Source organism: Podarcis liolepis, assembly GCF_965112155.1.
Source record: "Podarcis liolepis genome assembly, chromosome: 11".
Lineage (NCBI taxonomy): Eukaryota > Metazoa > Chordata > Lepidosauria > Squamata > Lacertidae > Podarcis > Podarcis liolepis.
The window spans coordinates 48,847,791-48,870,741 of NC_139565.1; the positions used below are offsets into that span (position 1 = coordinate 48,847,791).

At 43.3% G+C, this 22,951-nt stretch overlaps 2 protein-coding genes across 7 annotated transcripts; one reads left to right on the forward strand and one right to left on the reverse strand.

The window, feature by feature from the left end:
* The first annotated feature begins 454 nt into the window (after window positions 1-454).
* On the forward strand, window positions 455-8,169 carry RAD1 (RAD1 checkpoint DNA exonuclease). 3 transcript variants are annotated; one of them, XM_083466258.1, is made up of 6 exons: window positions 455-604; window positions 1,458-1,720; window positions 2,157-2,265; window positions 2,369-2,627; window positions 3,044-3,142; window positions 4,303-8,169. In XM_083466258.1, the coding sequence occupies exons 2-6, from the start codon at window positions 1,523-1,525 to the stop codon at window positions 4,484-4,486; spliced, it is 849 nt and encodes a 282-aa protein (XP_083322384.1). In that variant the 5' UTR covers window positions 455-604; window positions 1,458-1,522; the 3' UTR covers window positions 4,487-8,169. The 3 variants fall into 3 exon arrangements, with proteins under 3 accessions (XP_083322384.1, XP_083322382.1, XP_083322383.1); XM_083466256.1 differs by having other exon boundaries at window positions 462-766; XM_083466257.1 differs by having other exon boundaries at window positions 495-744.
* TTC23L (tetratricopeptide repeat domain 23 like) lies at window positions 3,647-22,670 on the reverse strand. 4 transcript variants are annotated; one of them, XM_083466139.1, is made up of 12 exons: window positions 21,039-21,490; window positions 20,500-20,586; window positions 19,703-19,834; window positions 17,089-17,239; window positions 15,308-15,467; window positions 13,780-13,911; window positions 12,264-12,441; window positions 10,335-10,443; window positions 8,681-8,808; window positions 7,015-7,164; window positions 6,067-6,149; window positions 3,647-5,511 (listed from the first exon to the last, which is right to left on the reverse strand). In XM_083466139.1, exons 3-12 carry the CDS (start codon window positions 19,811-19,813, stop codon window positions 5,433-5,435), a joined length of 1,281 nt encoding a protein of 426 aa, XP_083322265.1. In that variant the 5' UTR covers window positions 19,814-19,834; window positions 20,500-20,586; window positions 21,039-21,490; the 3' UTR covers window positions 3,647-5,432. The 4 variants fall into 4 exon arrangements, with proteins under 4 accessions (XP_083322265.1, XP_083322267.1, XP_083322268.1 ...); XM_083466141.1 differs by having other exon boundaries at window positions 17,089-17,212; window positions 21,039-21,488; XM_083466142.1 differs by lacking the exons at window positions 20,500-20,586; window positions 21,039-21,490 and adding an exon at window positions 21,502-22,670 and having other exon boundaries at window positions 17,089-17,212.
* Window positions 22,671-22,951: the final 281 nt, after the last annotated feature.

Below are 22,951 nucleotides of genomic sequence, written 5' to 3' on the forward strand. Positions count from 1 at the left end.
GGGTTACAGACGCTTCAGGTTACAGACTCCGCTAACCCAGAAATAGTACCCCGGGTTAAGAACTTTGCTTCAGGAGGAGAACAGAATCGCAGCAGGAGGCCCCATTAGCTAAAGTGGTACCTCATGTTAAGAACAGTTTCAGGTTAAGAACGGAACGAATTAAGTTCTTAACCCGAGGTACCACTGTACCGTGAAGGCAGCTGCTTGATACCAATAGGTACGAAACCAGACAAACTCCTTCCTTTTGCTGTTACAATCTTTTGTTTACAAAAGATTAAATGAGTCAGGAAGTGTCATATCCCTATAATGAAGCGTGCTACTCTACAGTTTCCAATCTCTATACTGCAACGCTGCAAAGGATGGAAGCTTCTCTCCATAGAGATATCAATGTGCGGAGTGATCCTCCGACTTGTGCTCATGGCTGGTAGCGAGTTCCGATTTTTTTTTAGTGGGCGTTCACACCGATCGTCGCATCTAACTAACACTTCGCTTGCCAGTGATTGGTCGAGTTGAGAACGGAAACTGTGGTCACGACGTGTCGTAAAGCAGTCGGATCTTACGTAGCTATAGCCGATTGGCCGGTCTCTTGAGGCGGGACAGGGAGGTTTACGCCTTGTTAGGTATGTTTAGCGGCGCGGTTGTTGCTGTGCTGGACGTGCAAGTGCAGTCTGCACCGGTTGGGTTTCTGCCTGTCGCGTGGAGAAATTGCACCGGTTGGGTTTCTGCCTGCTGTGTTGCTCTTAAGTGCGTGTGACGTTGCGGGGAGGTAAGGAAGGGGATCTTTGTGCTTGCTGGGTGGGAGGATGGGAAGACCCTGAGGATGTCTAAAGGGCATGAATGGTTTTGTAACAGCTGAACATCTTTTTTAAAAATAATATTTTTATTAGGAATTTCAACACCATAATTTTAACAAAAATACATCATCTACATTGTTCCCTCCCCCCATTTCCCCCACCCCTCCCCCCGTGAATATATGCCCCCCTCTCATTCCCTCCCCCCCCCGACTTCCCTCAGCTCCTATCTCTGGTTCCTCAACCTATGCTTTTATCTGCATGTTATGAAATTGTAAAGACCCTCAGTTTATCTATATATTACCAATAAAGATTTTGTGAATGTTTATTCAAAAAGTAGCAGCTGAATATCTTATCACAGGTAGACAGACAACTTTAGTAAGATAGAGAGAGAATAATGTCAGGCAGAGTAGCATGATAAGATGTGGTTTAGTTCCTCTGCTTGTACTGCACCCAGAGGCATAATAGGGCTGGATTTAAATATGTTACTTTTAGCTAAAATTGGATCTTGTCAAGCACAAATGTCGGGATTATTCAGTTGTGTTCTCTGGTGCAGCACAGATAACCTACTCAAGTATATTAATGCAGTTGTTAATTAATGATATTTAAGTTGCATTCATTAGAAGCATTTTCAATTTACTCAAAATGTTATTTGGCGTTCTGCAGGTCTCCTTTGGGATTTGTTTCTGCCCTTGGAGGAGGAGGCATTGGGTGGGTGACAGATCCCAGCCATGCCCCTTTCAACCCAAGGGGAAACCCAAGGTGAAGAGCAGAATGTTCTGGTTGCAAGTCTTGACAATGTCAGAAACCTCTCCACCATCCTGAAAGCTGTTCATTTTAAAGATCACGCTACCTGCTTCGCAACTGCAAATGGACTCAAGGTCACAGTGGAAAATGCCAAGTCTCTGCAAGCCAATGCTTTTATTCAGGTTAGATGGCAACAGTTTCTTTCCTTTTATTGTACTAATAGGTTTTAATTTAGCTGGAAGAAATAAGTAAACATGTTAGATAACTTATGACACTTCAAAAGGAGAAAGAAGTATTATGAAAGACTAAAAGAATCTTGCTGTTATTTCTCAGAGACATTTCTCTCTGTGTGAGAGAATGTTTGAAAGCATGCCATTGTCCCAATCCGGCAATGTATGTCTTCTACAAGTTAGCATCTCCTGCTTGCTTCTTACTACTCTTATAATATAAAGCTCTATTCTCTTTAATTTTTGCCTTGCCACACTGAATTGAATTAAAAGGACGAGTCATGTTGCCAGTTTGTCAAGGCTTAGTTCAATTCAGTTGTAGGGGTTGTATTTGTAACAGTGCAACAGTTTCATCTTTTTGTCTTCAGTTTCCTGTCTTTCTAATTTACAGGCAGGGGTTTTCCAAGAATTTACGGTACAAGAAGAATCTGTGATGTTCAGAATCAATCTAGCTGTCCTTCTAGACTGCTTGACCATATTTGGGACAAGTTCTTTGTCAGGTATTTCCTCTGTGTGTGTGTGTTTTCATGGGTTATGTAGACAAGATGGACAGGTAATAAATTGAATAACTGCAATAAAGACACCTTTCTTTCCTCATCGCAGGCACTCAGACAGCCCTCCGGATGTGCTATCGGGGTTATGGTTACCCTTTGACGCTTTTCCTGGAGGACGGTGGTGTGGTGACTGTATGCAAAATCAACACCCAGGAACCAGAAGAGATCCTCGATTTTGATTTCTGCAGCACAAATGTTGTGAATAAGATCATCCTGCAGTCAGAGGGGCTTCGAGAGGCATTTTCCGAACTAGATATGTCCAGCGAAGTATTGCAGATTACCGTATCTCTAGAAAAGTCTAATTTGAGGTACTAGGAATAACTATCCTAGTTTGATAGTCAGTGACTACATGTATTGTGACTGTGATTTCGAATGCACTACAAGTTTCTGGCATAAATATATCCCTCTTTAGGGCAGAGCCATAGCTCAGTGGTTAAGCACATATGCATTCACATTGCCTGGCATCTGAAAAGGATCTCAGAGTAGCAGGGGGGGAGGAAGATTTATTCCTGGGAATTTGAAAAGCAACAGTACTGGACAGTACTGGCCAAATTCATTGACAGTTTCATGGTACAAGACACATGTCTTATGTGAGATCTAGGGATGGTCTTGGGATTTGAATTTGACTTTGATTTGGGAGACCTGTATTCATGCCTGACATCTATCACAAACTTAACTGCGAGTTTGAGGGTAGCTAATGCATTTTTCCCATTTTCTCTTTCAGACTCTCCACTTTTGGGAATGCTGGAAGCACACATCTAGACTACCCTAAAGATTCAGACTTAATTGAAGCCTTTCACTGTAACCAAAGCCAGACAAACAGGTGAGCTGGAGTAGCCCATACAATAACCATTTGGTGTGACTGGTCCTGTTCTTACCACTCAAGTTCAAATACCAATCACATGATGGTTGGTTATTTGCATTAACTAAGCTGCATGTACTCTGCCAGAAAGGTTATACAGTGGTACCTCGGTTTACGAACTTAATCCGTTCCAGAAGCCCGTTCTTAAACCGAGGCATGCTTTCCCTAATGAGGCCTCCCGCCGCTGGTGCTTTTCCGTTCAGATTCCGTTCTTAAACCGAGGTAAAGTTCGCAAACTGGGACACTGCTTCCAGTTTTACGGAGTTTGTAAACCGAATTGTTTGTAAACAGGACTGTTCTTAAACCAAGGTACCACTGTACTGTTGCTTGAAGACAGATCACTCATGAGAAAACATCTCGTCAATATAGATAATTGACAGTGCCCTCTGACCATGCTGATTGTACTCTGTCATTAGGGATTTAACCCCAACTCAGGGAAGTAGGTCAGCAAATCTGTTGATGGTGTAGTGTGAGAGGCAAATACACTTTTATGGATTATAATAGCATTGATCTTGGATATACAGATAAACTAAAAATATATATACTAATACACATGCACACAAAAAAAGGAAATGCATAAATATTGCATTTGAGTGAAATTGTTTCCAAATTGCTCATTATTTTCAATAAATAAGTTCTCTAGTTCCTTTGCCTTGCTCACTATTATAATATCAGTCGCCTGTAAACACGTGGGCCAATTCCCAAAACCTTATTATCCCATTATCCAGGAAGTGAGTGAATTCTACCCTGCTCCCCAATTATAACAAGTAACCGCACAATGCTGCTTTTAGCAGGTGAATTTCCGGTTCTTTATCCACCCATAAAAATGCATCTTTAACAGACCTGGATAGGATTATCAATAGATCTACACAGACCATGTTTCCTCTGGGACAGTTTGCCTTATCACCATTATTTTGATAGAGGGTTTTTTTATTTGCTCAAGTATTTTAGAGAACGTACTCAAAAGGTGTTGCCTTTGTTGATTTAACATTAAATTTTAAACATTGCTGTTTCTGTAAGTTCATCTTAGTCAATAAGTTTGTGTCTGATAACTGGCAGCAACCTATTAGCAACTCTTTTGCCTTAATACTTCATTTTGTCTTCCTCCTACTTCTTTACAGATATAAGATTGCATTACTCAAGCCATCAACTAAAGCACTGGTTTTATCCTGCAAGGTGTCTATTCGAACAGATAACAGAGGCTTTCTCTCACTGCAATACATGATCAGGAACGAAGATGGACAGATCTGCTTCGTAGAGTTTTACTGTTGCCCTGATGAGGACGTAACTGAAGCAGAGATTTAGCTGTGAAGTACAAACTGTTATTTTGTTCCCCCTTTATTAAAAGCCATATTGGATGCTCAGCTGTAAAACAATGAATGAAAGCTTGGACAACCAGTTGTGAGATTTACTTACTTCTGTTTTAGAGGCAAGATCTATTGCGATGGGTAATTTGGCCTCTTGATATGTTTGGAAAGAGTCATTGTGTATGGCGAAGCTTTTTTGGCAAGAAATATAGAACGACCATTCTGATGTCTTTCATTGGAAACAGTACTTATCACAGAGGTATGCAACTTTTCCTAATCGTTACCCTGAGTATATTTTATGTGCTCTGTGGAAGTTGGGCAGGGGATCAGAAGCTGGCAATTTCTGGGAGGTGCACAGCTGCTTCCCCCAACCTCTGGCCTTTCAGATTTTGCTAGATTACAGCTCCCATTATCCCTGACCATTGACCATGCTGGCTGGGGCTTACATTGGATGTGACCGAGAAACAAGGAGGCATGCTTGACAATATTTCTGTCAATAGGCAATATTTCTGGATCTAGTACATGACAATACATTTGGGCCTTGATTTCCCTCCTATTCACATGTTACGCATTAATTCATTGGGTGCCTAGTCACAACCTTACTTGATGTCGGGGAAACAGTGTCCCCAGAAATCTGCAAAACTGTCCTTCATATATCCCCCCTGTACTCCTTCACTGTTGTGGACAGGAAGAAGGAACATCAAAAAATGCAGATATAGGGCTCTGCTTGGAGGATCATTTTCTTGTGCTAGGGCTCTCTGAATGCCCATTCCGTCTAAGAGCAGCACCAGGGCAAAGCATCTTTCCATGTACAATTAATATTCACAATTGAGCTACAGGCTGTGACATAATTAGCTAATAACCTGATTGTTGCAGCCTTGCTTTTCTCACGGTGCATTAGGGATATATTTCCTTGTTTCCAGTGACTAGGTCTTGCCGTTTGTCTAGAGATCAGGGATTGAGCAGCATAGCAGTGTCTCTCTCTTCTGCTTCATGTTGGTCCCTTCATGTACAGCAGGAACCCTGCAGAAAAGCAAGAGAAGTTTTTCCTTCTCCCAACAGTTTTTCATACCTAATGTAAAAATCATTTTTAGTTGAGGGAAAAAAACCTTTCATTTGGCAAGACACAATTGAGGGGAAAAACCTTTCATTTGGCAAAACACAATTGCTGTCTTGCAAATTCTGAGCTGTCCAGGCTAATCTGAAGAAAATAAAATATTTCTTCATAGGACAATTGTGCTACTAAACACGTGCTGTTAAGCTCTCATTTATTTACTTTATATTTATTGTTATGGTTGCAAGTTGTTTTTAATAATAGGATTTAAATATGTTTATAATATAAAGGTTGCTCTTGGAGCATATTTAAACAGAGGCTTGGACAAATCCACCTTCTGTGGCAAGTGTGGTTCCGCTCTCTGATGAGTGGCCAGCCATCTTCTCAACTTTGAAGAGGCAAAGGTGGGCAGAGATCTCCTGGCAGTCACACTCTGAAACCCAGATTTGAAGCCTAGACATTCTGTTGTTTGTGATTTTTCCTGCACCCCCCCATAGTTCATCCTAACTCCTGATGAAACTTACATCTTCAGCATGTCCAGGAGCTCTCGTATCTTTTTCGATTTCCTGTGACGGGAGCCATAGATAGCAACCTGGATCTGCTCACACTACATGGATGTAAAGCGGAAGAGGCCATTATTTCCTTTCCGTTATTCTGTTCATCCCAGTATGTACAGCGGACAGCATTGTTTCCTAGCGTAGGTTAAAGTAAAACAATCTGGGAAATGCACTTGCTCTGACCTAAGTGTGGTTAAGAGGCTACCTTACTAACTCAGGTGGTCTTCCTGTAGCTTCCTCTTTAGGACAAGGTGTGGTGGTGCCTCATGGGCTGAGTTGAACATTAGAACCTAGGTGCAGGCTTGGGCCCTGGAATTCTACAACATGAATGGGGAACTTATGGTGCTCCAGCTGTTGCTGAACTGTACCTCCCAACATCTTTGACCATTGGCTATGCTGGCTGGGTCTGATGGGAGTTGGAGCCCAACTATATCTGGAGGGTCACAGGTTCCCCATACCTGTTTTACAACAGATTCCCCCCCCCCCCCGCAACCAAAGAATATATTCATAGCTCTTTAGCAGCTGTTCAGTAACTGGGCAATGTATCAGTTCCATTGGGTTCCATTGCCCAGCCCAGAATCTGTGATGATCAGGGTAGTGATGGAATCTCAGAAATCAGTTGGTTCCTATGTAAGGGTTTATGGACAGCCTTCCCCAACCTGGGGCTTCCAAATGTCATTGGACTCCAAAAATCTAAGCCAGAACTGGCCAATGGTCATGGGTGATAGGAGTTAACAGCTAGAAAGCACCCAGTTCTGGGAGGCTTACTTAGGAGATCATTTTAATTGTTTGGGCCCTAGCCCTTGAAAATATAGTATCTACCTTCTATAGGGAATTTTCACCCTTTTTATAGAAAAAGAGCTGCCTTCATTTAAACTTGCAGCGTGATTGCACAAAAACATGGTAATTGATTACCTTACTGAGCAGCTGAAAGGCCTCCCTTATCTTCATCTCTGCTAGGCAGATGCAGCCCATAATATACAATCTTTCAATTGCTTGTTCATTAAAATCACTGCAGGGATCAGACTGAGATATAAATGACTCTTTGAGTAAGTCATAGGCCTGCTGAATAAGAAAAAGAATCCATTGCAATGTCTTGATTGCTATATAACAATAATATATCAATTATCTCTGGGGGGTGCCGTGTTGTGTTAGGGGTGTGTACACACACACACACAGTGTTAAGGAGAAACTGCTTCCATTCCCTTAATGAAATAACACCCATTTCTGAACCAACTTAATGATCTGGAAATTCAGCACTGTTGATTTACTGCTGGATCTCAGCAATAGAAATTCAGCAGGCTGCAGTCCTATACCCAGTTACCACCATTGAACTCAATGTGACTGAGTAAACAAGTATAGGATTGCAGTGTTGGTTCTATTTTCTTATGAGGCAAGCTTTGGTTTTATTATAAGATGGACTGATCTATAAAGACAAGAGGACCTTATACTGTCATAGTGCTGAATGACTTAAAATCAGATTTATACATGAGACCAAGCTGTCATGGCAATAGGAATCAACTAGGTAACTTTAGCTAGTATTTGCCGCCTCTGGGTTGTTTCTGTCTATCGCTCTCTCACGCTCTCTCTCTCTCTCACACATACACACTGAAAAGAGAGAGATGTCTATGGAATGTATCTTGCCACACCGTAGACATCCAAAATAAGTTTATCAGCCAAAAAGGCAGCAGCACAAAATTTCAATTCACTTCAGGCATCAAAAAATCCCATGCTGTCCCTGCTTGGCACCAGGAAAGTAGCAGGCAGGGATGAGGATAGGGTGGCTGTGGACAGGACTCTATTGGAAAGGCTGTCTAGTTTAAACATTAAGAAGGGAGAGCAGGAGGGGCCTTGAGTTTGCAGATACCTAGATGCATAAGTAAGTCCCCTGTTCACAGTCTTTTCCATTATGGTGAAAAGTAGTGGGGGTTTTGTCTAATTGATTTATAGCAGTTATTTCTAAATTTGCACCTATAAATTACCATCTTTTTGTAAAGCACTTTGAGGCTTTTTACAACCAAGTGGTGTATAAATTTTATGAAATAAATAAACATGCTATTTTTATGTAAATCAATGTCCTCTTTTATTGTTGGTGTGTTTCCTCTTTTCTAGCAATGCGTAAGTGGCCACCCTAGAGACACTGGTGGAGCTAGCTGCTCCAGCACCTGGAGTGGCGCACATGCTGTGCACCCGGGGGTGGGGCTAGCCACCTGCAGGGGCAGGGCAAGCATCCCAGGTGGTGGGGCAGCGGTGTCACCCCCCTCAGGGATGACACCCAGGTCAGGCTGCACCCCCCCACACACCCCCTTCCTCCGCCTGTGCCTAGAGAGAGAAATGGTGTCACTCCAGAGATCGCTGGACTTCAACTCCCATCAGCCCCCGCTAGAACAGCTGATAGCACCAGGGAGGATGGGAGTTTCAGGCTGAACAATATCTGGAGGGACACAGGTTTCCCATCCCTGGTCTAGGCAATCCACACTCCCCTGCAAGCTGGAAATGGTATCAGCTGAACACACCCACCCTTATGTGCTCTTTTTCAGCTGAAAGGCTTACACCTGTGTCCCACTGGAACTGCTGTTACCTTTCTTTTCCCAACTCGCCCAAGCCATTTACTGAAGTCTTCCAGGGCACTGATTGTTCGAGAATGGTTCGTCCCCAGTGCTGACTTGTAGGCCTCAAGACTCTCACGGAAGTACATTTCAGCAGCCTCTAGAAAAACGAGCAGTATAATATGTTTTAATGTGTGACATTTTAATGTATTTTTAATCTTCGTTGGAAGCCTCCCAGAGTGGCTGGGGAAGCCCAGCCAGATGGGCACGGTACAAATAATAATAAATTATGATGATGATGATGTTACGGACAAAAGTCCAGTGCTGGGGTGATGAGTCAATAATCACACCAGGGAGGTGAAAGAGGATTTATTCAGACTACAGTAAGAAGGTACAGGAGAATCAAGTTCCAGATCCTGCACGTCTTTTCACAGCGTGCTCCAACATTTTATACAGTTTAATTACATGGGTTAATACACACAATGATTCTATTGGCAATCAGCATTTAGTGTAAGCAATCCCTGTGGCAATCTACTACTTTTTTTGGTCTCCTCTCATCTTGCAAAGCCAGCAGTTACAGCTTCTTAGTAAACAGGTTAAGGGATGACGGGACTTCTTGTCAGTTTTAGCTTAGTTTGGGAGAGGTGCAAAGGGCAAGATCTAAATTTGTACAAGATGTGTCAGGATGTTAGCAGCTTTTTGTCAGTTTCCCACCTATTCATTGTAGTGTTATTTTGAGGTAGAAAAGTTACAGAGAAGGCTAATGTTATGCCTGTCTTGATTTGAGCTAATGCCTATTAGAGACAAAATGGAGTCTCTCTGGTTCTTAGTACATGTTCCCATCAAGTGAAATGCACCTTTTTAATGAATAAGTGTATGATTTGTTCCATCTCGGTTCAATCATCCTAAAGGACTAACTATTTAAGAACCAGTTCAGGGAGCTGTTTCAAGCTATTAAAAGAACTTGAAGGTATATATGTTGGGTTATTTCTTATCTCCTAAGCAGCAGCAAACTAAATTCAGCATGAGCCGTAAAACAGCTTATCAGCATAAGAGTAGTTCCAACTCTCAGTGGTAGGGAATATGCTTTGTGGACTGAAGGAGCTGGATTAAATTCTTGTCAACCCTAGTTAAACTAATTCAAATAGGAGATTTGGGAAAGAGGGGGGCAGGAAGGTCTAACGTCCAGGGTCCCACTCAGTAGAGTGAAGAAGAGGGTTCCTAAAGGCAGAAGAGCTGGTTTAGGACACGGGTGAAGTAAGTGAAGAAAAATGCATTCTCAGCTGAGGCTGAAAAATCATTGTCCAGAGTCCAAACCATCTGTGCTCTTGCTAGAAAAGGCAGCTGTGCACTGGGTGATGAATTGGTCTCTAGTGCAAGGCAGCTCTTGATGGCAGTGGGGTTGGAAAAGGAGCATCATAGATAAGAACATAAGATCAACCCTGCTTTCAACAACGACAACCTCTGGGAAGCCCACAAACAAGGGCCTGAAAGGAATAACCACCTGTCATTACTTGTTACAAATCCTGTTTTATGAATTGCTAGAAGGCACGTTCTGAAGCAGAATTCTTGGCATCTCACTGATCTACAGTTCCCAGGATTCCTTGGCAACGTGGAAGTTGAAATGGCATAAAGTGATATGCAACATGCATTGCAAAGGAAAGAACTTACATATCCATCCCATACCTGCATGCTTTTCTTCTCCAGTTGCAGCATAAGCTTTCCCCAGTAACCATGCTGTTGAGGCAACTTCCGCACTGGATTTCTTGTACAGAGCTAGTGACATGGAGTGGGCCTGCCAGGAAGAGATGGACATGGTGTGTTCACATCATAGCAGCTGTGCTCTCTGGAGCTCTGGACGAACAATTTCATTAGCGCCCTGAAATACCTGGCAGCCAAATCCTCTAAGAGCCTATAGTCCTACTCACAATCCTAAACTGAGGGTCTCGGATCTAGCCCATGCTCTGTATCTCTCCCAACAGCATAGCTAGGGATGGAGAGCACGAAATCCTCCTGTGAATGCAGCTCCACATAAGAGGCAAGCCGTTTACTGCAAACCAACAAATGTTTGGCTAGAATCTGGAAGACCAGGATTCAAATCTCCACTAAGCCATGAATAGGGCTGCCATACCTTCCGATTTTCCCAGACACAGCCAGGAAAGAGGCTTGAAAATAGTGTCCAGGCAGATTTTCTCTGAATCTGCAAAATATCCAGGAAATCCTGTACGTATGGCAAGTAGGGTGGTTCGTTTGTTTTTAACAACTTTGTCCGGAATTTCACTTTTGGGAGTATGGCAACCCAAGCCATGAAGTTCACTTGGGGTTGTCACTGTCTTTCAATCTGTCCTTCTGAGAAAGATTTTTGAGAGGATAACATGGAGTGAGGAAGAATCATGTATGCCTTAGAGGACAGGTGGGATATAAATATAATCATAGAATCATAGAGTTGGAAGAGACCACAAGGGCCATCGTGTCCAACTCCCTGCCAAGCAGGAAACACCATCAGAGCACTCCTGACATATGGTTGTCAAGCCTCTGCTTAAAGACCTCCAAAGAAGGAGACTCCACCACACTCCTTGGCAGCAAATTCCACTGTCGAACAGCTCTTACTGTCAGGAATAATAAATAAATAAAAATAAAGAGAGTATGGCTCTGGTAGCCATGTCTTCAAATCCAGTGTTGTCAGCAGCTTATCCCTCTCCCCCAAAGCAAACCTTTTCTAGTGCTTGGAAATGTAAGGACCAGCACATGCGCAAAAATGAAAGCATCACTGTAGCATTTCTGTGTACAATATTCGTTCAGGCAGTCATTCAATATTCGTTCATTTAATGTTCAGACATGCAAGCACAAAGTTGCTGTTTACTGTGGGTGATAAACATAATGAGATAAGAATCCAATGTCTCTGTTCAGACCAGGTCTCTCCATGGTTTTAAGTTTGGTAATGAGTTGCAATTCAGCAGCTTCTCTTTCCAGTCTATTTCTGACTGGAAATAGACTGGAAAGAGAAGCTGCTGAATTGCAACTCATTACCAAACTTAAAACCATGGAGAGACCTGGTCTGAACAGAGACATTGGATTCTTATCTCATTATACATAACTAAGCCATTTCTCACCTTCTCACCCCTTGCCTTTTCCTGTAAGACCTATTACAGTCATTAAGAGTCGTCAACAGGCTCATCTCAGCTACCTGCCAATCTCCCATTCCCACCACCCTTCTGAGTAATACCTCTCCCCACCTTCTCACTATATAGAAGGATCTGGCAACTTCTGTTTCAGTGTATCTGAAGAAGTGTGCATGCACACGAAAGCTCATACCAAGAACTAACTTAGTTGGTCTTTAAGGTGCTACTGGAAGAAATTTTTTTATTTTGACTATGACAGACCAACACGGCTACCTATCTGAAACTTATATTTTATGTTAACCACTGAGAGGTTTTGAGGCTTAAGCAGTACATAAATCACTTTAAGTAAAAAAATAAAAATAAAGGTAAGCCTTTGCTTACTCCCAGTGAAGTGGGTATAAGATTGAGGTTTAATACACATGTCACCTGGTAGCTCTATAAAGTCAAAACCACAGACTCAGTTTACATGCTGGACTGTTATGAGGTTCCTTGCCTGTAACAAATACCCCATGGATTTTTCATGGTTTCCCTTTGCTTGCTCAGTTTGGGCTATCTTCTGATAGAGGTTTATCAGTTCTGGAGACATCTCTCCTTCGGCTGAAATTACAGCATCAATTGCCTTCTCAAAATGCCTGGCTGCCAACTCTAACTTGTTTTGCTGCAGACTTGCCCTAGAAGGCAGAACACAGTAATTAGATCTAAAAGTCCATATTTTTTAAAAAGTGAAAATATAAAATATTTGTTTGTTTAGTGTTCTTGTATACCGCTTTTCATAAAAAAGCAATTTTAAAAAGGAATATCAGTAAGAGGTACAAAAACAACAAAAACACAATTTAAAAACAACCGTAACAATATCTGACTTTCTTTGTACTTGAGAGTATGAATCAAATTCTGCTCTCAGAATACAACTTTCTACTCTCGGAAAACAAGTTTTCTAGTGGCAAATTCTATCACTGAAAAGCACCAAGTAGGTAGCAGCAATAATAGTGCTGACCACCAGACGGCAGTATACAACTTGCACATGCATGCATGTTACCATCTAAAAGAGGTGCCACTGCTCTCCCCAAACACTTGCTGCTAAAAGATCAGGTTGGTGCCTTCATGGGTAGACATGTGGGGGCAAAGTCTGGATTTTGGCCTGGACACAAGACCTGGATTCTTGACTGCAAGAAGCCGCATATAAGACTGCAAAGCCCTTTAGATGGCAGGAACTTCCCCATCTAGGGAGTGAAGAGGAGTCCCAGCACACATGCCATAGCTGTCAAGTGTCCCTTATTTGAAGGGACAGTCCCTTATTCCAGCGCCATGTCCTGCTGCTGTCCCTTATCGATGGATGTCCCTTAAATGTTGTCCCTTAAATTTCAAAGGAAGCAGCTCCTCTCCCTCCCTCCCTGCCAGCCAGGGAGGAGGGAGGCTTCAACTGTGTTGCTTGGCTGTGTTGCTCACCCAGTAAGAAGTCTAAGAAAGACTGGGGGGTGGAGCTTGCATGCCTTGTGTGTGGCTAGTTAATGCAAGCTGAGGAGTGTTTTGAATGCTGGACGCCATTTTGTTGCATGTGCTGCTGCAAACTTTGCAGTGCAAAGCCAGGCCGGAGAGCCATCTTAAGTTGAGGCTGCATAGGCCTTGTGGTGCATGTGATTCAGATTCTATTCAGTTGAACCTCTGGTTACAAAGTTGGCTGGACAGTGTTCTCGAAGCTACCAGCATGAGTTTGACCAGACTGCAGGAGGACAGGAAGACTGGAGTGCCTGGAACAGGTGAGGCTGCTGGTCCCTTATTTTGGCTGCTGGTCCCTTATTTTCAAGGCTGCTGGTCCCTTATTTTCAAATCTGTAAGTTGACAGTTATGACACATGCACATTCATTAGCAGTGCTATGCCAAAAACATGCCCTCTGAGTTCAAGAGAACTTGCTACCCTGTAACTAAGTATAGGATTGCAGCCTAAATATGTGATTTAAGTCGTTCAGTAAATAGCTGTACCCTTATCAGGCCATTGGTCTTTTGTTTACCTGCCCAGTGCTGCAAGAAGGTCTCTCTCAGATACTTTAAGTTCAGGAGTCTGGGTCCCTCTCCATTCCATCCCTCTCAGTTCTTCCATAATCCTTTCAGCTTTCTGCAGTTTGCAGTAGGATTCTTTGCCAGTAGAAAAGTCAAGGAAAAGCAGTGAGGCTACTCAAGATTTATTATTTTTAACCCATTAAAATCAACACAAACAAAAAGCTGCAATATTGCCTGGAACAGGAGCAGAGAACCTTTTTGGCTCTGCAGGGCAGATTCTTATCAGATCCTAGGCATGTGGGCCAAACATGACAGGTGTGTCAGGCTCTCTGAAGCATCATCAGTTACCTTACCTGGAGTTGGGCATTATTCTGCTTGTGTAGTGATGAACCATGGGACAAGGCAGTTGCTGATCTCTAATGGCAGCCCTATCAAGAAATCCAGAGACCAAGCTAGCTCTAAACATTGCAGGGCCATGTTCATCACAAATGCCAGTTGGGTTGACTTCATGGATACTGGCAATGAACTCTGGGTGACGTGCTTCTTGTGAGAATGTTCTCTTTAGATGTCCAGAGAGCTGGCACCAGAGATTGTGGTGCCTGAAGTAGAAAAACCAAGTGTCACCCATTCCTAATAACTGACATGAGGAACAAGCCCCATTCAAATACATGGCAGCTGCACAGGAGCAACAATGTGCTCTTGCACAGTTCTGGTTGGTTTCAATGGTGCTTGGTCAGAAGAATGTCTGCCACATTCATTCCCTGCTTGCTGGCCACATAGCTAAAAAAGGTAAAGGGACCCCTGACCATTAGGTCCAGTTGTGGCCGACTCTGGGGTTGCAGCGCTCATCTCGCTTTACTGGCCAAGGGAGCCGGTGTACAGCTTCAGGGTCATGTGGCCAGCATGACTAAGCCGCTTCTGGCGAACCAGAGCAGCACACGGAAACGCCGTTTACCTTCCCGCCGGAGCGGTACCTATTTATCTACTTTCACTTTGATGTGCTTTTGAACTGCTATGTTGGCAGGAGCAGGGACCGAGCAATGGGAGCTCACCCCGTCGCGGGGATTCTGTGGTTTAACCCACAGCGCCACCCGCGTCCCTTGGCCACATAGCTACTTAGTTCCTAAATCAACACCAGGTCTCCCACCATATAGCCTCACTTGCCAGTTGCACTGATCCAGTCTCAGCCTCTACATATGCTGTACCCTCTTAGATGTCTGGCTCTTGAACCCACCAAGGAATCAGTGTATGAAAGCCTGCACCCATGTTGGACTGTGGTGACAGTGTATGAACACAAAGCTCGGAGGGGATTTTTAAAAAGAGATTCCTATTTATTTGCTAAACTTAATATGCCTCATTTGTATCTCTCCCTTCTTATAAGGTGCTCATAGCAGTGTTTTAGTCTCACAGCAACCTTGCAAGGTAGACCGAGAGGCTGACTTTTCTATGCACTTCTGAGTGAGCTTCATAGCTGAACAGAGTTGCTTCAGTATTTTGCCTCCGAATCCCCCTGTTCTGATCGTTGCATTGCAAGGATATTTTTTCTGCATCAAATATGATGCACCCAAAGTATAGTAGATTGTCACAAGCGTGCTCAGAAACTCTCCTTTTTCATCTGAAGATGCTGGAGGGGCGCCTCCACCTGTAAATATGGTGCATTTGGCTGAATTTGCATGTTGCATAGCCTGAATGGGAAGACCTGGGGGAAATAATAAGATTGCCTTTAACCACATAGAATGGCGTGTTCACTAATCTGCACTACATACAAACACTTCAAGCAAAAATGTTCTCATAAAGCAGGGACAGAGAATCTAGATTCAGGTTTGTGGATGTCTGAATGGCCACAGCTGCCCCATCCCCACCACAAACAATTAATGGACTTGAGAAAAGAAACTGGTTGCTAAAAGCTTTTGTGCATGCAGCTGCAACTGAAAATTTATATATGGGAAGAAAGGAAAATATGCCAATGTAAGCCCTAAATTGAGAATGATGAATAAATGCACATTTCCAACTCAGTCTCCACCAAGAAATAATCAATGATATCAACTATCAGTCATAAAAATTGAAGAAAAGAACAGCAGCTGCAAAATGAGTGCTCCATGATGACTAAAACTGTGACCCCATCTCGCCTTGGAGGCAGATCATCTCATTGTCCTATGAATACACGTATCAGCTCCTTCAAAACCTCTTTTTTGGTAAACTGCTTTGAGGTTACTATTACAATTCAGCGGTATACACATTTTATGAAATGAATGAATGGATGGATAAAGCAAAGTGGTAGATGAGAAGGGTGACGGACAGAAGGGTTGGATCCTCTAGCTGCAAATTTGCACTTTGTTGTGAAAGTGGCAAAGCGTCTTATGGCACCTTAAAGACTGCCTGATTTATTATGGATGGAGAAAAGTTGTTCTCCGTTGCTCATGACCCTGAAACTTATGGGCATCCATTGAAGATGAATGTTAAAAGGTTCGTGACCGTCAAAAGAAAGAACTTCTTCACACAGAGCATAGTTGAACTATAGGAGGCGCTGCTGCCAATCTGAATGGCTTCAAAAGAGGATTTAAGCAAATTCATTGAGGATAGGGCTATCCAAAGCTACTAGTCTCAATGGCTGTGTTCCATCTCCACTGTCAGAAGGAGCAGAATAATAATAATAAATGCCAGTTGCTGGAAACCACAGGAGGGGAGAGTGCTTTTGCACTCAGGTAATTCCCATAGGTATTTGCCTGGCCACTAGACTAGATGTCCCGTGGGCCTGATCCAGAAGACTCTTCTGCTCTTACTGTGCCACAAGAGGTCTGTTAGTCTCTCGACATGTTAAAGACTCCTTGTTGCTTTTGCAGCAGCAGATCAACACAGCTATCCTTCTGTAGTTTGTGGTGAAATAATTATAGTGACCAGAAGTTGGAATCATATCCTTAGTGTTTTCCTTTTTTTGTTTTTTGGAAAAGTATTTTCATTTGATTTTACAAATTCATTCACACTCAAAATCACAAATAATAAAAATTACACAAGATACTCCCAAATCTCTAGACTTCCCTTCTCCCCGCCATGGGTTCTTTAGTTAACCTTTTCAACTGCATACTATAAATCCTCCTAATTTTTCAGTCCTCCATTGTATCCAAAAAATAAGTTTGTATCCTGTTTCGGAATCCGTGTAATGTATGCCTCTTTCCAAGATTCTGGCAATTTCCCTGTGTTTAGTATTCCATTCACCACACCCTTAAGTGGTTGTGCCAGAAAATCTTGCATATCCTTAGTGTTTTCCTTACCCAAACTGACATGTGTATCTTATCATTATTACACACTAGCTTTTTTACCTTGAAGGGTAAGGTAACCATGAGCAAGATTAGCAAGTGCCTCTGCCAACTTCCAGTGCCCATTTCCATAGACAATTCTCGCCAGAGCTGTACATTGGACCAGTTCCCTGCAGGCTTTATGTGCCTGGAGAAAACACACACACAAGATTTGCTGTAAAAAAAGAAGAAATTTTCCAATCTGCCTGCTTCTTGCTTCCGCATCTCAGGGCCGTTCCCTGGCATCTCCAGTTTAACATGTCAAGAGACTAACAGACCTCTTGTGGCACAGTAAGAGCAGAAGAGTCTTCTGAGAAGGAAGTGTGAGTGTGCATCTCCAGTTAAATAATAATAATAATAATCAGGTAGCTGGTGAGGTAAAATAACTGTGCCAGAGACCATAAAGCAGGGAGGATGAAGCCTTTTTCAACTTGAGGTCCACTTTTTCTTCTAGGCCAGAGGCAAAAGTGGGCAGAGCAAAGAATATTAGTATTTTACAAGTGCTACATCATGTCCACACGACGCGGGTTAAACCACAGAGTCTAGGACTTGCCGATCAGAAGGTCGGCGGTTCGAATCCCCGCGACGGGGTGAGCTCCCATTGCTCGGTCCCTGCTCCTGCCAACCTAGCAGTTCGAAAGCACGTCAAAGTGCAAGTAGATAAATAGGTACCACTCCAGCGGGAAGGTAAACGGCGTTTCCGTGTGCTGCTCTGGTTCACCAGAAGTGGCTTAGTCATGCTGGCCACATGACCTGGAAGCTGTACGCCGGCTCCCTCGGCCAATAAAGCGAGGTGAGTACCGCAACCCCAGAGGTGGTCACGACTGGACCTAATGGTCAGGGGTCCCTTTACCTTTACAGTGGTGCCTCGCAAGACGAAATTAATTCGTTCCGCGAGTTTTGTCGTCTTGCGATTTTTTTCGTTTTGCAAAGCACGGTGTCTGGAAAGTTTTGGAAAAGCTTCAAAAATCACCAAAGTCTTTAAAAACCTCAAAAAAGGCTACCACACCGCGTTCTATGAGTTGCTCCTCGAAGTCAAGTCGCAACTGTATTAACGGTGTTAAGAAAAAGGAAACAAACTTGCAAGACGTTTCCGTCTTCTGAAGCAAGCCCATAGGGAAAATCGTCTTGCGAAGCAGCTCAAAAAACAAAAAACCCTTTCGTCTAGCGAGTTTTTTGTCTTGCGAGGCATTCGTCTTGCGAGGTACCACTGTACTTACATCATGCCCACACTGCATCTATAAGTACGTGATTGTTTAGTACAGCAGCACCAACACTTTGGAACTCCCTGCCTATTGATATCAGGCTGGCACCTTCTTCTCAGCGCCTGCTGAAGACGTTCTTATTTAGACAATCCCACCCAGTCATTTAGAAAGCTTGTATGAGTTTTAACTTGCTGTAGTCTGTTCTACTGCGGTTTTAACTTTCTGTATGCTTTAAAATAAAAATTGTAAATGAAAAAAATAGTTATAATTTGATTGCTTTATCTTTTACCAAAAATATAAAGCAATCAGTTTTTCCCCTGGTATATAAATTTAATGAAATAAATAACTATTACGTTTGTACTGTAATAGTTATGCACACTCACACTTCCTTCTCTACCCTCCATCCAGGCAATCAAGGAGGTTTATCAGCGTTCAAGGACATTCTGTAGCCATGCATACAAAGGAGAGCTGGTGAGGGGCATGGCCTGAGGAGAAGGGGTGTGTCTGGGAAGAGTCCTGGAGGCCACATATAGGGGCCTAAGGGCCACATTCAGTCCTCTCTGCCCTAGAAAGCCACTGCTGCTTGGAGTAGCCTAGGGCTGGGGAACGCATGACCGCCACCTGCCTCCCCCAAACGCTGCTGGAATACAACTTCCATCAGCCCCTGCCAGCATGGCCAATAGTAAAGGGAGATGATGGGAGTTGTAGTCCAGCAGCATCTGGCGGAGAGGGAACCCCTGGAGCAGGAAACACTGGGCTAGATGGACAAAAATACTGACCTAGAAAAGGCAGCTTCTCTGACTTTGTGTTTCCCTTCTTTACAGATGCCAGATAACCCTTGGCAGGGTTATTGCATATTTTACATGGCTGTTTATTTGTATATATTTTATTTTTATATATATGGATGTTTTATGATGGCCTATATTTGTAACGCCGAATAAAGTTTTGGCAAAGTAAGCTAAAATATATATATAGATACAGGCAGTGCTTTTTCTGGGGGGACGGGACGCAGGGAACACATACCCCTAAACATTTTGTGAATCTAAGTTTGGCCTCATTAAGGGGCAGTATTTCAATATGAGCAGGTAAATTAGAGTACCCCTAAACATTTTTTCATAGAAAAAAAAGCACTAGATACAGATATAATGTTATAGCATCAAGCACACACAGAGTTAAATCTCTGGAGCACCTGAAGCCTGCTTTCGTGTCCATATATTGCAGGTTTATCCTACCCTTCCTTCTAAGCAGCTCAGGTCAGCATACAGGATTCTCCCCTCTCTTTCTTTTATCCCCCCCAACAAGACGGTGAGGACGGTTAGACTGAGAGATTGTGGCTAGCTTCAGGTCACCCAACCCGCCACCATTAATCCTATATACACCCATTAATTTCCAATAGTATTCAGGCATGAAAGGAAACAAAAGGATAAGATTACCTCTTTTTCTTCGGCAAACCTTTCTGCCCTTTCTTGCGCTTGCATTAACTTGGTTGCTGGTGTAGCCAGCAGCTCGGACCACATTTCATTTTCTTCACGGTCGCTGCTCATTTCATCTGAGCACAGCTTTTCCTTTGAGTTTTAAAAGGTTATAAAGCAGGTGTCAGCAGCTGGCAGCCTTGGGATCAAACCTGGCCCTCTTTTTGGGGGGGTGGAGCACTGCCTTGGACCTATGGCTGGCACTCAAGGATGGCTGTGATCATGAGGCTTGTCTCTTAGGGAGAGCATATCATGCAGTAGATACCCACATGTTATAAAGGGCCCTACAGAAAACAGAACTAGCTGCTGACCCGTATCAGCAATAATAATAATTCCCTTCCTTGGTTACCATTAAAACACAGAACCAGGATTTAGGCAAGCAGTAAAAATTTGCTATATTTGGCAATTTATCACTTCAAAGTGATGGAGAGGTGTGTTCTAATCTGTTGTTGGCATCTGTCTGTCTTGAGAGACAATGGAGTACACTTCCAAGGGGGAAGTCAAACCACTGGAGAATCACAGCGCCTGCTGTGGCTGCAGAGACTGGTAACTCATAACTGCTGCATCCCATGTTGTTTTTGCTGCATTAGCAGCACTGAAATTACTTCCCTGGACGCCAGCTTGGGCAGTGTGTATGGAGGACTTGGGCTGCCCAGATGACAAAACCCCTCCCTAATCATAGCTGTCAACTTTCAGATTTGAAAATAAGGGAAAATAAGGGATCAGCAGCCTCAAAAATAAGGGACCAGCAGCCTCACCTGTCCCAGGGACAGTCTACGGGATATCTAACAATCCGGGATAGAAGTGGGAAGCAGCGGGAAACGGCGCTGGAATAAGGGAATTTTCTGCAAAAAAAAAGGGGGGAAGGTTGACAGCTATGTCCCTAATATGTATTATTATTACTATTACTATTATTTTGCAGTTAGCAATGGCATGATGGAAATCACTGGAGCTGTTCACAGCCTGCCGTGTGAAACTGACTCCACAGTTTGCATTGTGCGCAAGGGCGATGACTTGCGAATGAGGGAGTTGTGTAGCTTTGAGGTAAAGCTGCTTTTAACAAACAGGCAGGCTGTGGCGTGACATTATGTACACTGTTATTTCTCTCTCTCTCCAAACCTCCAATTCTCCCTTCTCACCTTTGCTTTCCCCCCTCACCTTCCTCCCCCCTAAAATACGCCCGACTAAATACATCACAGGTCTAAAGGGTTTTTGTGAAACCCCACAGGTGAAACAAAATTAATCTAAAATGGTTCACGGCAGCAAAGGTATCAGCTAGCCGAGAGCTGTTGCCTACCTCAGAACAAGGCAGTGGATCTGGAACTCAGTGGAAAGGAACTTTCCCACCCTGCACTTGATTTTGCCTCGCAGGTTTACATTAACCACACATAGAAATACAGTATGGCATTAGGAATCAGGTTCTTTTGGGTGGAGACCTTAGTTCCTTTTATGTAAGGGATTGTTTTGTCTGTGTGTGAAAGCAGTGTCTCTCCCCAAGCTGTCACTAGGGTGACAGTGTGTTGCCCCAGTTGTCCTGGTGACTGAAAAACAACCTTTGGCCTTTAGATGGAGCCATTTTTCTTTTTTGGAAAGCTCAGTAACAACTGAGGGGTTTTAGGAGGCTGAAAATTAAAATGCTGCAGGCCCACTCTCCACATCCCGGCCACATTTAAATCCTCAAAGGCTGAGAGTCAGATTGTGCGCCTGCTCTGAGCTGCATTCAGACAGCACCTTATCCTGTTATCCTCACGTTTCCTTACCTGATCGTTTCTCTGTGTTGTGGGATCTCTCACAGGACATAAAAGGCACTTCTGGAAACCTGGTGGGGCTTAGTGGAAATTTAGCATGAATTTGAGTGCTGTTTCCAGAAAGCAAATGTGTTTGCAATCCTATTAGCTCGGAAAGTTTTGTGTTTGAGTGTTGCATTGTAATTTCATGGTGACCACCATTGGGGCATACAGTTCTTTCCCACAATTTAAAATTCTAAATGGCCACAGCTCTGTAATGTAACAGGCACTGCAGTGTAAAAGAAAGCTTCAGAAATCAAGGCAGATGAGCCAGCGTTATTACCAGGAAAACTTAACAACAAACCCCACATTCTCAATGCAGCAGCTCTAGTGAGCTTTGTGGGTGAGCTGAAGTCCAGGCCTAGATTCTACAGTCCCAACATTTTACCACATTCATACCTGAACGTGTGATACCACTTTTTAAAAAGCCATGGCTTTCCCCAAATAATCTTGGGAACTGTAATTCGTTAAGGGTGCTGAGAGTTGTGAGGAGACCCTTATTCTCCTCACAGGCCTACAATTCCCAGAGTTCCCAAGGAAGGGGAATTGATTGTGAAACCACCTGGGAATGTCCTATTCTGTTTTACAGCTCAAATGTGTGTGTGTTTGTGTGTGTATGTATACACACCCACCCCATCTAATCTCTGTGTGTATACACATCCACACTAGACAGGAAAGCTAGTGTGTAAAGTCTGTAGTTGGTGGGCAGGCTGCTTGCTTGGCATCAAGCAGACCTCTGCATCTATATGTGCAGGGCCTGTACTCACAGGTGCCGCCATTTTAATTATACTGCTGTGCCCCAGATGTGCTTATGACAAGGTCTAATGGCGCCAGCAATACAGGCCCGTGAGACTGTAATTTTGCTCAGTGTTGCCACTGGGCTGCCATCTAAGTCCCTTATTATTAAATAGATTAATATTAATATTAATATCAAATAAAATATTAAATAATTATTAAATATTTAATACATAACACTTATGGTCTCCCAAAGGTGATGAGCAGCACAGAGTGGCATCTAAGCTCACTGGGGCTGCCATCTTAGTTATCAAAGTTCTTTGCTCTACTGCATGACAAACTTGTGGCAATAGTATTAATTAAATAATATAGAGCATGCATCCACCACAAAAGCCAACATCCACGATGTGAGAGAAGATACCAGAGACACCAACAAGCTTACATCTAAGCTTGATTTCAGATTCAACCCCTGAATCACCACAGCATAGCCATTTTATCCAACTCCATTTCCCATTTTAATTATGCCCCCCCCCCCCATTTCAGGAGAGGGGCCAGTGTGGTGCTGGTGATTTAAGTGTGCCCTATAGGGGCTTGACTCCACTCTACACACCATTGTGGCACCCAACTTCCTGCCCTAATCCTCCCTGTAGCCCAGCTGAGCTGTGGGAGTTGTGATTGTCAGTGGTGG

Coding starts and splice junctions, on each gene's coding strand:
- RAD1 (XM_083466258.1), top strand. CDS start 1,523: ATGCCCCTTTCAACCCAAGGGGAAACCCAAGGTGAAGAGCAGAATGTT. Junction 1,721..2,156: donor AAGCCAATGCTTTTATTCAG/GTTAGATGGCAA, acceptor TCTAATTTACAG/GCAGGGGTTTTCCAAGAATT. Junction 2,628..3,043: donor CTAGAAAAGTCTAATTTGAG/GTACTAGGAATA, acceptor TTTCTCTTTCAG/ACTCTCCACTTTTGGGAATG.
- TTC23L (XM_083466139.1), bottom strand. CDS start 19,813: ATGAGCAGCGACCGTGAAGAAAATGAAATGTGGTCCGAGCTGCTGGCT. Junction 10,444..12,263: donor CCATGGGGTATTTGTTACAG/GCAAGGAACCTC, acceptor TCTTCCTGGCAG/GCCCACTCCATGTCACTAGC. Junction 5,512..6,066: donor CTCCTGGACATGCTGAAGAT/GTAAGTTTCATC, acceptor GCTTTTCTGCAG/GGTTCCTGCTGTACATGAAG.